The 15,056-nt window shown below is 47.6% G+C and overlaps 1 protein-coding gene across 1 annotated transcript in view; it reads left to right on the top strand.

The window, feature by feature from the left end:
* Nucleotides 1-968: 968 nt before the first annotated feature.
* Nucleotides 969-15,056, top strand: part of CACNA2D4 (calcium voltage-gated channel auxiliary subunit alpha2delta 4) — a gene marked incomplete at both ends in the record, with an annotated part of 131,518 nt that continues 117,430 nt past the window's right edge. Inside the window, 4 exons of the mRNA XM_084271393.1 lie at nt 969-1,057; nt 6,388-6,469; nt 12,756-12,872; nt 14,373-14,432. Of these exons, the coding sequence (XP_084127519.1) occupies nt 969-1,057; nt 6,388-6,469; nt 12,756-12,872; nt 14,373-14,432 (348 nt within the window). The remainder of the gene's footprint in view (nt 1,058-6,387; nt 6,470-12,755; nt 12,873-14,372; nt 14,433-15,056) is intronic.

The raw sequence follows: 15,056 nt of genomic DNA on the forward strand, positions 1-15,056 counted from the left end.
ATTCATCAAGTTCAGCCATTGGGCTCCTTTGATTCATTGGTCCCCAGACACAGATGAGGGGACGGCGATTTCAACTGAACGTTGCCCCATCTGAGACGTCCGACTATTAATAAATAATCACTCGCATTAGGAGCCAATCAGTTAACTGGCAGAATCCTCTTTTTCTCATGCTGGTTTTGCTCCCTGTTGCCCATTTTCCTTCCTCTCGCTTGTGTGAGGGCCCCAGATACGGCTTGGCGGATGAGCACCCAGGCAGGATTTGTGCTGGATGCTGCCCAGCCTCACAGGCCCTGTGCAAACCTCAGCACTAAGTGGCAGCAGGCACGAACCCGCTGGTGCCTACAGGAACCCAGCATATGCCCCACTCTCTTGCTTCCAAACCTGGGTCCCCAGCAGGGAAGAGATTGTGCTGGGGAGGCCTGAAAGACAGGTATCAAAGGTCGTGGGTGGTTTTGGGGGTGTGGATACCACCCTTTTAAAGCAGGCATGGCTTGACCTCTTGCTGGAGAAGCCAAGACCCGTCTTCAGGAATCAGAGTAATCCCGAGTGATTTTATCCCACTCCACTTCCCTAAATCTGCGGCTGCTGCTGCTCGGTGAGGGGATTAAGGGGCTGGTGGGGGGATTACGTAGCTGCTGCATCTCCCAGTGCAGAGCTGCCTCCCAGCACGGCCGCTCCTCAGGGCATGGAGATGCACCGCAGCCGTGGGTGCCTGCCAACGAGGGTCCCCAGCTAGTTTTTGACCTCCTGCTCTGTGCTGGAGACCCCTGACGGCGCCCAGCATCAAGAACAACGTGCCTGGGGTGGGCACAGCCGGGGTCACCCCGGGGCTCAGCCCCACAGCAGCAGAGCACCTGGCTCAGAAGCATGGCGGAGGCCACCTGGGACCCCCCTCGGGGCAGCTGGAAGGGCGGGGAGCCCCTGCATCCCACCAGCCGATCCCCTTGCTGATGGTTGTCGCGTGGAGGATGGGATCCTGGGCCATCCCATGGGTGATGCTCTGGCTCTTCTGCTTCCTGCCTTCTGCCAGGGCCCAGACAAAGATCCCACTGGAGACGTGAGTGTTTCCCTCTCTCTCTCTCTGGCGTGGGGTGTTTCTGGTGTGGAGCGGGTGATGCCACGGGCACAGGCAGGTGGGTGGGAGTGCCCCCCAGCAGTGGCAGGCGCTTTGGGTGCAGGCTCCTCCAGCCAAGTACATCACTTCAAGGGTGTGGCGGAGTGGAGGGGGGAGCATTTCTTTATGGTGGTGGTAACAGCTCCTGGGAGAGAGCATGGGGCCAAGAGCTGCAAATTCAGTTCCCAGGTCTAGCGCAGATGCAATGCCTCGTTTTCCCTGTTCGTCAGGCAGGGCAATGATATTCATCCACTCTAGTTAAGCACTTTGACATCCATTAATGCACTGCTTAATGCACTGGGCTGCAGAAGGCAAAACCAGTTTAAAGATGCATTTGTAAAACCTGAGTTGCTTGCGAATCTTGTGGAGGTTCAGCCACGGGGGCAGACAGCAGCAGCAGCAGTTTAGCACCTTCCCCGTTTAGCGGAGCGATTCCAGCAGCCACTGCCAGTTTGCAGCCTGCCAGGGACAGCCTGGGGGGACACAGCACCAGTCAGGATCGGGCTGTGGGAGGCACGCACGTGGTGTGTTTCAGGGAGGACGCGTCTCGTCACACATGAGATCCAGATTGTGTAGTGCAACGTTTGTGGCTTCGAAGTTCTGGTCCCTTGCACTGGGATCTGATGGCTAAAAAAAGCCCTTGTGCGCACGTAAGCAGCTTGGGTTGTTTACTCTTGTGTGGGGATGTCAGGGGATGTAAGTCAGGGGAGGCTCAAGAGAAGAAAGAGGCTACAGCACCTTTCCCTGTTTGCTCCTGCTCCACCTTACTGCAAGGGCTATACCAGCCCTTCCCAAAGCTCTGGAGGGTACAAATGAAAAGCTCAGCTGAGAGATAAGTTATGAACAGCCATTTTTTATGTGCATGCACCACATTTCGGCCTGAGTGCTAGTGCACAAGCAGGGAAATTTGATTCACCTCTTTAGATGTGGATTTGCAGGGCACCAACACCCGCATGCGTTCCGGTATGTACAAGGGGTTCCTCCCACATGGTTGCTGCTGGAAAGGGCCCCGCCAGCAGAGCAGCCCACTTTGGCACCCCACCAGGAGGGTAACAGCCCTCAGCAAACCCAGTTTATGAAAACCTCACCTTGTTAAGCTGATTTAGGCAAGTTAAATCCTTTAAGGATTAAAAATGTCGGCACCGCAGTTGGTAAAAGTTGTTGTGGGGCAGCTTCTCTGGAGCTTGGGACAGCAGGTTGGTCTGGAAAGGGAGACAACACTGCCATCGAGTTTCAGGAGGAGATATGGCCACTAAACCAACAAACCTCAGCTCCAGCCCTGTCCTGAGATTAAGAAAATGTTTTGTATGCAAAAAGTGTCAGTAAGACCCTTGCGGATGTGCTCACCGACACGGCCCGCGGGATTACCAAGCATTGCGCTGAGTCCGCCCAGCCAGGTCTCAGAGGCTTTGCCACCGACTTTATTCTTGGCTGAACTATCAAGTCTTGGGCTTCGCAAAAAGGGCACTGAGGTTTTAGAGAAAAAATTCAGCCTCTGATAATTTCAAAATGCATAAAATAAAAATCAACTTTCTGTGCCCGGGGTAATTACTTTCAAGTAATTACCTCAAAATCTGTGGCATTAAGAAGACAGCCGGTCCTTTCTGGTGTTTTCACCACTGAATACAAGTGTAGGGATTACAAGCAGGCAATCTCTGACCAAATCCTTTTCTGATGTGTTTGGTTATAATGTGATAGCTCTTTACTACTGAGAGAAGGGTTACGTCACTTTGCGCAATTTGGAACTCACTCATGTATAAGAATAAGGAATAAACAATAGGAAAAGAGCTTTTCTCCCCTGTTACTGATGCCAGACCCACAGCTGAGTTAATCCCAGGTGTTTCAAATCCACTCACGAATCCAACTAAAGCAGAAAAGTTGCCCTTTTTGAATGAAATTTCAGTAGAAGAACACATTGGCCAGAGGACCAAAAGGAGTAAATCAGCAGAAAATGGACCATCTCCATAGATTACACAAGGACATTTTGGGGACACAAGCCCAGAGGCTTTTAAACACTGGCTGGGTTCAGTCACAGTGAAGTGACAAAAGGCGCAGTCGTCCTGCGCTGCTCCCCAAGCCGTGCCTGGCTTTGCAGCACCACGGTCAGTCCATCACCAATGTATTTGCATCTTCACAAAGCTCACGCAGCTTCAGCCCAGGTGGTGTAAAAATATGCTCAGTCAATCCCTAGCAATGCTTCTGGGTTACAGGGTCAGCACAGAAACTACCTCCTCTTTCCTGCTGGACGCCACTCTGCTCATAAAAATGGGCAGAAGTGCTTGCAGCTGTGAGGATGGTGAGGATTTGGGGTTCCAGAAATGTCAGGCAATGTTGGTGGGAGAGGTGAAGATCAACCTTGTATGGCCTCTTTGGGCTGGCCCTCTATGTATCTGCTCCTGAGTTTGCACAGCCAGCAGCCTTAAATGAAATTTCTCTGCAACCTGATGAATTTTAGATTGACCTTTTTCTCTTACTTGTTTATGAAAGAAAATAAAGAACCCTATTTAAATTCAGGAGGCTGCCCTTAATTTCCCAGTAAAGTCACTCCTTTCCCGGGCAAATAATTGTTTTTTAAATATGTAAATGCCAGCGTATTTCTACCTCTGCACTTGCCTCCTTTTCAACTTCCATGAAATGCCACCATATATTTTTAATTACCTCTTCTTCAGCCCTGTCGCACAGGGCTTCAGGACCTTTGTGTTCTCTCATTCCTCTGTGCCCCCTAACTTTCCAGCCACCCCTTCAAAGCTGCCCCTTCCTGGCCTTCTCTCTGCTAACCCTCCACCTTTACACCTTCTTCCTCCTTTCCTCATCCTCCCCACGTCCTTTGTCTCTCCCAAGGCGAGGGGGTTTTGCAGCAGGATGCCTCACAGACCTGCTTTGAGATCAGCAGAAATATCATCCCCAAGTCGGAGTGGCGGCTAAGAAGTTGCTGTGGGGCTGCTGCCTCAGGTGGGCTGGCAGAGCCCTCCCTGGCTGAGCGTCCGACAATGAGGGCACCCACATAGAAATCGTGAAATTACACAAACCCCAACTATTTTATCCTTGAGGTCTGCTGTTGTGGGAAGTTTCAAGCTTCATGCTTTTAGGCTTCTTTTGCCACATCCCCAAAGGCTAAAAAAACCCCCTTCCCTTTTCCTGTTTTTATGAAAGCAGAGAATCCCAAGTCATGGTGGGCTCAAAGACTCCGTAAATGGGCAGTTCCACCAGCAGCAGGGTTAGGTCTCCTGTGAAACAGTGTCTGTGGCTGGCTTCTCGACTGACTGATTATTGCTCAGCTCATATTGTGGACCTTCCACCTGAATAACAGCATCTTTCCACTGAAAGAACTGCACCCATTGGTCAGAAATTAATATAACAGACTCTTTGGCTCTGATGGGTTGAAAAGTGATGAGGGATGGAAGGAATAGAAGCACACATGTGGCCACAGACAACACAAACCAGAAAGACTAGGAATACATGCACTTATATTTCTTACCCTTTTCCTTTTTTTTTTTTTTTTTTCAGGGAGGTAAAAATAAACATCCCTGCTAAAATTACTATCACAAACTTCATGTTCAGGTCCTCTCTTTCCACACTAAAAGGTGAAGAGACTGGAGAATATTAATTAATAACAGCAGAGAACATCTCATACAGAAAAGGTATCAAACCAGCAGCAGCAGATGGGCACCAAGTTGAATGCTGGTTCAGAGATCTTCATACCTCAGGGAATGCATTGGTCACTGCAACTGCATCCAATGGGGTCCCTGTCTCTGATTTTCTCTTTTATTCTAGCATAAATTTGATAGGGGGCAATAAATTTTGGCCTCCTAGCAAATACCATATTCTTTTTTTCCCCTAAGAATGAAATGAAGAGATAAAAGCTCTGGCTGTCAAAATAAGATAGAGAACACAATGTCTGGAAGGGGTGGAGGGAAAAAAATAGAAAAGCAGCAGCCTTGTTCTTATTGACTTCAGCTGGTGCTGGATCACACTCAGTGGTTACAAATTGATCATTGCCAATTAAGGAGCCATTAAAAAGGGCACCCACTCTCATTGTGCTCCTTTTATAGGCAGTGGAAAGAGGTGCAGTTCCGACTAGAAGCCTTTATGTATGCTCCAAATCATCCCCTGTAGCTGCTGATCTGTCTCCATTTGCAAGAGGGGAGCCTGTTTAGGCTTTCCTAGGCTAAACTTAGCTGTTGTGATTATTCCACCATTGCTGAGCTGGCTTTTCTCCAGAGCTCATCTCTATGTTGGTGTGTTATTCTGCCAAGAAAGTGGTGTGATGCAGTGGGAAATCAGGTCCTGAGGTTAAAGTCTGTTTAGCAGTGGAAGAAATCCATTGGAAGCCATAGGTAAGACTCTGCACCCCACAAATAAGTAGTGTGTTCTGGTAAGTGGAGAAGGCCATTTATTCCATTAAATAAATCTCTCCTAAGTGGATCCTTGTTGAAGGAACTGCATGTAGGTGGAACTGCCTAATGTGAATCATGTAACAGATTTCTGATGAAGTGCTCTGTCAATTACGAGAGCCATCTATTTTGATTTAGATGGCTCAGTGTTCAGGCTGCTCTTCAACATCCTTATGTTCTCCATGTGGTATTGCTATCATCAAGTTATTTACAGGATGGCACAAATGCAAGTAGTGTTTTACAATGATGAGGTGCATAATCCAGTCTGGCATTATCAAGCTGTAGTATCTCCACTGAGAGCATTGAATTCTTCTGGCTTGTTAGTCTCTCTCCCATGCAGCTCTGGGAACCAAATCCAAGGGGTGAATCTTGACAACATCTTCCAGGTCTGACGCTTATTTATCTTCAGAAGACTTGACATTAGGTGTCTAGCCCTTCACCCCAGGCTCTGTCTGCAATCAGTGAAGACAAATAGGTGTCTGCAGAGGTGTTTATTTCACTTTGCTAGCAACAGAGGAAACCAGATGACGTCTAAGACCAAGTGTACAACTTCTGCACCTCTAAAGTTAGGCAAGATAAATTCTATTCTGAGTCAAAATATAATGACCAAGACCAGCAGAACTCAGAGTTTCTCCTTGCTGACTGATGTCCTGGGCATCATGTCCAAGAGCAGCACTTGCCTTCTGCTTTACTGCTTGTCTGGAGAAAGGAGAGAGTCTGAGGAGGAAGCACTGTCATTGTCACTAGTGGCTCAGAGAAATATGGGTGAAGGAAATGCACTGCACTCAGGAAGATGGAGTTTTTATGTGTCTAAAGCAGTAAGCAGTTCTGATGACTTTACATTATTAACACTGATTTTTTTTCCCCCACTCTTTTTAGGGTGAAGTCTTGGGCAGATGCTTTTGGTGGGGAGCTGTACTCCATCGTTACTAAATATTCGGGCTCTCTCCTGTTGCAGAAGGTAGGCAAAAGCTCTGAGTGCTTCCTCCGCTTCGCATCATCTCCCCCAAAGGTTTTCCTCTGGGTTGGAAGAGAACAAATCGCACAGGTTTCCAGCTAACTCTCAAACCCACGCCGTTTCATGGTTTGTGACTATTCTCCATGGAGAGGGGGATCCATCTAATGCCTTTCCTGCTCTCATTAGCCACAACCAGAAGTCACCTAAATGGGCCCATTTTTTAAAAAAAATACTTTAACAGTACTCTTCAGTCTTCCCCTCTGATCACTTCATGCCCTTCCATACTGACACTTCAATCCTCCCTTCCTAAGTGTGTATCAGTCCTTCTCCCGGTGCTCATCACTCCCATCACCTGTTCATCATCGCCCCATTGTCCTCTCCTGCCAGAACTCTTTATTTCTTCCTCCTCATCTGTCTCACTCCAGTCACTCATCAGTTCTTTGAAATGTGCCTTTAAAAGCCTGCTTTGCACAGGGTCTCTGAGGCAAGTGCTCCTTTGTAAACCATCATCTTTAGAGGCACAGAGCTCTGCCTCCCTCCCCTGCCTGGCATGCCCAGCTTGGTCACTGAACAACTGGTGTGGCTCTGTTCTGCCAGCATTAAAAGCTCCAAGGGCTTTAAGTAATTCCCTCTTGCAGCTGTAGAGAAGTTCCCTGTTACCTTTGATTTCTGAAGTTGTGATGAAGGGCTGCTCTTCCTTCAGGCCCTGGATGGTGTGCTGTGGTAGCAGGGCCATATGGATCAGCACCTCCCAAGCACTGCTCAGGACAGGGGCCCGGTGGCTGCTGAGTACCTCTGAAGGGATGCAGTCCTCTCTCTACCTCCTGTGGCTATATGGTTCCTTTGCTTTCTCTGATTCTGTTCTTCAACACAATCCATACATTGGCCTTTAGGTGTCTGATTTCTGTCTTCTGACAGTAATAACAACCACATACCAGTGCAAAAAGGGTTCGTGATATGATGTGACTTTTCTTACCCTCACTTTCCCTGCCCCCACAGTGCTTCTTTCTGTCTGGAGGAAGGGAGCATCTCCTGCAGCATCACCTTTTCTAGGCTTGTCCAAGAAAGGCCTTGAGCATCCATCACAAAGGTCTATACTGACCATCAGCTCTTCTTAGGAGGAATGTACCACCATGCAATAAAGAACTGTGTCAGTGCTGGTATAGGTATTTCAAGTCTTAATCACGAGGCAGGTGTAGTGTGATATCAATGCTGGCAAAAGTTTGGCTTTTAGCAGTTTTGATGATGCTTTTTGCGCTGCCTATTCTTCTATGTGGCTCCCAAGGGGTAGTGCCAGAGGAAAGGTGAATTGCTGCAGTATCTCTGGTGGGTGTTGATGCTCCAGCGAGCAGGAAATACCAAAAGGGGCTAGTTGATACTTGGATGTCAGTCTGAGGCTGTGCAGCTATTTGTTGTCCAACAGGAAGTCTGCAGACACCAGTTTTTTCTGGAAAATGCTAAAGGTGTCACCTTATTGAGTGAAGGAATCTGTAGCAATTGTGTCTTCTTAAAGCTTACAGCCAATTTGATTTGTGGCTTCTGTGGCTACTTTGACTAACAGCATAAGGGGGTACACAAAAGTCATTGTGCCTAGGCAGAACAGGGCTTAGCGTGGAAATACCAGCATTGCAAAAAGTTAACAGTCCATGGGTGGTAGGTGTGGCACTGAGGTGGGTTCCAAGACAGCTGTGCTGGCCCTCTGGAGGTGTTGTACCAGGTAATTTCACACCCCTGTGTCTACACTGTCTGCTTTCACTCTTGGGATCTTGGTCCCTTTGGGATAGGGCTTATATGATAAATAAAGGTGACAGTCATGGCAACCAAATCTTGAAACAAGACTCACAACTCTATCAGCTTTTAGTGTAATTCACTAGAAGCAAAGAAAACTAATTTGTGAGGGGAGGTGGGGAGGGAAGGCTGAATAACCAAATCCAACCTAGCATTCATGTCAATGGCAGTCAAGGCAGAGCTGTATTTTCCTCCTTATAAAATAATCCCACTCGCCTGCCACACTGCACCTGCTTCAGTCCTCTCAGCTTCAATTCCTTTACCAGGCACTGGGTTGGACACCTCCTCACAAACCAACATCTCACAGCAGGGACTGTCCTGGAAGGTTGGTCCCGCAGTGTCTCAGACAGCCTCAGAGCCCTGCAGCAGGACAGCTTCAGGAGGATGCAGACAGATCACTCGCTATAGGCAATGCTTTTGATGCCCTGTGAGATGCATCTTGGCAGACCCCAGAGTGGCTTTGTGTAACTCGCTGTGCTGGACTCCCTAAGCCCAGACTGTGGCCAAGTCAGGCCTGAGGAGCAGAATTTGCCTTCCCCCCCCACGAAATAATTCTCTGTGTGCATGAGTGTCCACAGACCAGCAGAGGGATGGGGAGCACTGTGTAGAGGACCAGACAATTCTTTCTTTGGTGCTTGTTTAAGATGGAGGGTGTTTTGCCCTTGACGAAATATAAACTGAAAGATAACAGTACCTTTCAAATTTGACTCCATGACTCCCTTGTCACTAATGGGCTTGAAATAACTGGCTGCTTGTTGTTTTGAGAGCCATAATTTTTCAGTTATTGTGTCTTGCATGTGAACCTTCTCTAATATTTAGCATAAACTTCCTTGTGGCTTTAAGCTTGTTTGGATCTCTTTGGGGTTTTACTTTGTTTTGTTTTTCTCCCCAGGAGAGCACTAATATCTTGGAAACACAAACACTTTTTTTACTGGCTTGACCACTCTCAGAAACCTGGGAGTAAACATCCCTTGAATCTACAAGGGCAGGTTGTCACCCTGGATTGTAGAGCTTTGAGAGAGACCCTAGGCTGCTCTCTGTCCCAAGCAATCAAGAAATCAAAATAAACATCACAGAAGTAGATAAAGCTGGAGAGGTTTTGGTTTGACTGAAGCATTCTTTGTATTCTCCTGCCCATTATGCAGCAGTGGTAAAATAAGCTTGAGCACTTGCCTGGGTCAGAAATGGTGGATTTGTATTAAAATGCTGTCAGGGGTCTAGGAAAGCTGAGGGCCATACAGCTGGAACAAAGAGACAATGTGAAAGGCTGAACAGGGGGGAGGGTGACAGCAGCATCTCCCAGACCCAAGAAACAGGAAATTTGCTCCTGTGGCTTGTTCGGTTTGTTTGCCACGGTCTTGCTGTGGGAGTTGGACAGGCAGCGAGGCCGCTGATGGCAGGCATCCCAGCAGGACAGCACGGTGGTTCTGGGCTTCTCAGACCTTGCCTCTGAGTGACAAAAACACTATCAGCTGCAGTAGACCCAAACCTTAGCTTGCATTAAAGCCACTCTGAGAATTAGGTCCTGCTTCCTTCTGAAGCTGAGGTGGCAACTGCCTCCCCTGGTGCGTAGGGGTGAGGAAGGACAGGAGGGCTTGGCTCCAGCTCCGTGACAGCTGGAAAGTGCTACAGATAATTACATGTGAAAACGGGCGAATTAAAGAAGTTCAGTCAAGACATTTTCCTGGGTGAAGATGAAAGGAATGTCTTTCACACTCTTAATATAGTTTCACTAGCAGTGAGTAATGCAACACTGTGTACTTCAATGGGCTAAATCTCATGAAGGTGGGAACGAGAAAGTATATTTGGTGACATATCTCTGTTCACAGATAAAACTTAGGATACTGAATCCTGGATCTTCCACTTTTATAACACCACCCCCATCGCTGCAGAAGGAGCATCTTAATGAACTGCTCCTGCTGTTTAAGGGAATGCTAAGTACTAAATGAATATAAAAAGATCTGATCTGTTAGATCAGAGTTAGTTTTGGCCCCTTTTCAGTGCTGGATCCTTTCAGCCAGTTCCCAAGCCTACAGCTGATTCCTATTTTGTAAGTTACAACGATACAGTAACCTGAACCCAAAACTGAGGTTTGTGCTGGTTAATTTTGCACCCTCATTGATGTTTGCTGAGTACTTTCAGCCACGGTGTCTGGTAACTATTGAAATCCCAGGCACTACTCTTGCCTTTAGGAACTCTGTCAGTGATTAACTCACCAATAGCAGGAGGTTTTTAGCAGCAGGAATACAGATACAAAATGGATCACTTGTAGGGGAAAAAATTTCCAAAGGGATCTGAGCTCAAATCTGGTGTATTCCTCACAGCCAAGCCAAACTCTGAAGAAAGCTTTTTGGGTGGGGTTTTTTTTGTCTTCCCAGCTCTGGCTAGTTTCCAGCACTGAGAGGTGCAGGCAGTGTTAGCAGATTGCTTATTATTACTTTTACCCTATTAACTTCCACTTGTCGATGTGTCAAAAGCACGTTGAAAGTAATTGAGCCTTGTTCTTCTTTTAATTCAAGGTATGACCCAAGGTAGCTGATGGCAGGTCAGGCTGTGGAGTGCGCGCTCGCCTGCGCTGGTGTGGTACCCACACACCCCCTCCCTTCCCGCTCCCCACCCCCCCATCTTTCCCAGGAGAGATTACCCTCCTCCCCCCGAGGGGAGCCAGATTAAAGCCTAACGCGGCAGAGATCGCTTCCCTCTCGACAAACCATGACATGGAGCTAAAGGGAGCCGGCACCAGCCAGGATGCGTTCTGCGGTCTTGTCAGCAGCCAGGGACCTCGGGGGGAGGGCGGGGGGGGAGGGAAAGGAGGGGGGGTTGGTTGTTGCGCATCCCTCTTTTGGCAGCAGGGCTATGCGAACCTTCCTGCTCAACCCGACCTCCTCCTCGCCGCCCCCCCGCCCCGTACCCAGCGGAGGGGACGCAAGGCCTGGCGGTTTAATCCAGTAAAACCCTTGCCGTTAATCACGCCAGACAGAGCAGCAGCCGCCCCGCCATGCCTGCTGCGGGCTGGATGCTGCTGCTATTTCTGTCTGACCTCCGCAGCCTGCCCCATCCTCAGGACATCTCTTGCTCCGCCGGAGCCCAGCTGCCCTCCCCGGCGGTCAGTGAGCTGCTTGAACAAAAGGAGCTCTGCTTGCTCACCCTAAAGACATGCAAAGTCCCCCCCTCCGCAACTTTCTTCCAATTCAAAAGTGCTACTAAAGTACCACTAAAGCCCCTGCCCTCCCCTTACCCTTTTTGCCCCCCCGTTTCTGCAGCAAGAAGTCTGGCCCTGGCCGGGACTGGTGCTAATACAACATGAAGGTGGAGGAGATGCGTATATACGCTGCAGAGAGAAAGGATGGTGAGGAGCCAGAGAAATTCAATCTGTTGCCTTTGTGCTTGCACACTGCTGGGAGATAAGGCTCTGCCTTTCCTGAAATAGGTTAATCGTATTGTGTCCCTTTGTAGGGTTTTTCAGTCTTTCTGTCTGCCTATCTCTCTTTGCTTTGGGGTTTTTTGAAAAGGAGTAAGAGAGACCATTGTATCCAGCCTCAGAAGGGCAGATTTAGGGAGGCAGATCGTGGTTAGCCAGTTTGGGAGTGCTCTGTGTTTTTTACTGCTTAGATTATATGAAATATGGTCAGAAGAAACTGGCTGTTGCTAAAGCTGTCAGATCCAGACTCTCCTCAATACAGCATTTCCCTCGGTGGAGGCAGTGCATGCTCGTAATTCCTAGTTTCTGGGAATTGCCTCAGTGCTGCTTTTGACCTAAAATATGCTTGTGTGTACATATATATAATTTATATTTATATAATGTGTGCATATTTATATATATATATATATAAAGCGCCTATCACCGTATTGATAGACATTGTTTGGAGCCACTCTATCCATAGATAGTAGCATCATAACTGTCTGGTTGCCCTTTCCTTGGCAATCTCTCACCTAATTACTGTGCAGACTCTTACTGCAGATCTGACAAGCCACCCTTACAGGTACGATGGCATTGTGGGGGCGCCAGGCATGTGCTAGGATGGCTTCTCCCCTGTTAGTGCTCTAGAGCATGTAGGGGGTGATACAATGACAACAAGCAGCTCCAGCCCCTTGCACTTCCCTCTGCCTTAAGTATATTTCAGGTATGGGATGCATATAATGCTATTACAGCATATTAAGCACAATGAGTATTTTAGGTTTTTAAAAGTCAGGGTTTGGCTTCTGTCTCTTACTTGTAGATACCAACAGTTCCAGGTACATTCCTGTTTTCAACAGCTCACAATTGAATGAGTTGCTTTTACTTAGTCAAAATGCTTTGTGTTAAGGACAGTGGTCTGCACACACCCGAATTATGGGGTAAAAAAGGAGGAAAGGCAAAAATGGGAGAAGGTGGTAAACCAGACCAGTTCTTTCAACACATCTTTCACCACCAAAGACAACACCTTCCTTACAATAATGATTCGCCCCCTCTCCTCCTGAGCCTCCTGCTCAATGGGACTTTCTGCTTTCCCTTGGATAGAAGTACAAAGATGTGGAGCCAACTCTGAAGATCAAAGAGGTGGATGGGTTGGAGCTGGTGAAGAAGTTCTCTGAGCAGATGGAAAGCATGCTCCGCAGGAAGGTCAAAGCCGTTCAGGTATGACGATGAAGGAAGGAAGAACATCCTCTCCTGTCAGCCCCAGACCAGTAGATGCAGGCCTCCTGCCTGTACCAGGAGTGTGTGGGTGCAGAGGTTTCATGAGGACTTCCTTGCCCAACCAAATGCCTGCTGGAGCAGCTGGCTGCTCACTCTGAGCTTTAAGTAGACACTGGTGGGAGGATGTGGGCGTTCAGACAAGGGAATGCTGGCTTCTCCCTCAGCCCAAAGTAGGAAATAAAGATAAAAACAAAGTCTAGGAATAAATATGAGGGAATGAGCACTCTTTTAGGAAAAAAAAAGCTGCTTAAAGGGAGGGGGAACCCTGTCATGAGTGAAAATAAATTTCATCCGTGCATAAAGCACTGTGGCCATTGAGGACTAATGGCTTGGTTTAGCTCTGTGTGTGGCTCAAGGGAAATTTCCTGCAGCCCCTGAACACAAGCTGCAAGGAAGGTGCTTGGATTTCCAGCTGCATGCATGGAGAAGTGTGGAAGAGGTGACAAGAAATCTTTAGCTGTTGCTATGCAGGAGATCAGAGCATGTAATCATTATGTCCGTGTCCCCCCACCCCCCACCCCCTTGCATCTAAAGATCTATCATATTCCCTTATATTTCCCCACTACGAAAAGCAGATTTCTGTAGTCACAGAGCCTTGACTGTTTAAGGCATCTAATGTGGAAAAGTCATCCAGAAACACATAATTTGAATCTCAAAGTGAAATATGGGCCTGTTTAGACCCCAAGCTTTGGCCCATAATACTGAATTCATAGCCAGACTTTTCCAGTGTTTGGATTGCCTTATCCTTTGTGAAGGAGTAAAATGTAGTTTTGCTGAGACTGTTGCTGATTGTGCAACTCTGAAAACATGTATGTGTTTAGCTGGATTCCTTCCCAGCCCGTACCAACTGAGAATTAGTGCCCTGGAGCATCATATCAGAGAATACCAGCTGATTCTAATGCCTTCCATAAATGGTAAGAGCCACAGCATCGCTGAACCCTTTATAAAATCGAGTCGTGGTCTTTGTCTCAGTAACAATACCAGACTGAGACTCCCACCAGGCCTTTTCTTTTGATGAGATACTGACATCAGGCTGGGTCTGAAATGCCTTTCCCATTGCTTTTTGGAAAGGTTCACGGAAAATGAAATTAAGTCTCTGGCTGTTGTTTCTCTAAATGGACATGCTTCTCTTTATATATGTCCTGTGATGCCTAAGATTGCTCAGGGGTTTGGTAGGAACTCTGGAGTAAGTAGGTGTGAATATACTCAGCAATAAACAGGTCCAAAGACACCTTTCAAGCTGTCAAATTGCAGCAAATAATAGCAGGTCAGCAGAAAAGGAGGGAAAGAGGGAAGTTTATAGCCCCATGACTTTGAGTTGTAGTGAAGGAGGCAGTCATGGATCTTCACTAACTGTGTGAATGGCTGATATAGCTGGAAGAGCTTCTGGAGAGCGTTCTGCAGCAGCCTCTCATCTTTCTTTCTGTGTACTTGCATTAGAGGTTGGTGGAAGCAGCAGAAGATGCAGATCTGAATCATGAGTACAACTCTTCCCTGGAGGTAAGTTTATGCCTATCAGTGACAAAATATGACACCCATCCTCAGAGAGACTAAGCAAAAGGAAGGCTGAGGAGCACCCAGCCACCTCGGGTTCCTAGGCAGGTTAGGACTCTCCTTGTCTTCAGGACACTTGGTTTGTCTAGAAACTGGTGTAAGTGATTCCCGTGGCAGATCTCAAACCTAGTAACACCTAAGAGGTCCCTCTGGTTCCAAGAAGGGAAAGATTTGGGAGAACATCATTTTGCATGATGTTGTTGGCATTACACCAGTGCTGCTGTTAGTTCAAATTATCTGGTGCTTGGTGGGTTACTTGACTGGAAAATGAGCTAAAAATTGAGTGTGTATGAGCAATGAGGATGCTGTTACAAATACCCACAGCAAACTGTTAATCTCAATGAGCTGAGTTTCTCACCCCCTCTCTTAACGGCTCCCAATCATCTTTTCTCTACCCTGCAGACACCCACTTGTCAGGACTCCCTGTTAGGTGAAAGCTTGGTGCTGTCCAAGTAATTTAGATAATTGGCTTTCTGTGAAAAACTGTAGCCAAGCTGTGGGAATACTGCTGTTGAAAGGAACTGGAGTGAAAACTCTGATGAAGGAAGCTCTCTGTCCACAGGACAAGCA

Source organism: Gallinula chloropus (assembly GCF_964237585.1).
Source record: "Gallinula chloropus genome assembly, chromosome: 1".
Taxonomy (NCBI): Eukaryota; Metazoa; Chordata; class Aves; order Gruiformes; family Rallidae; genus Gallinula; species Gallinula chloropus.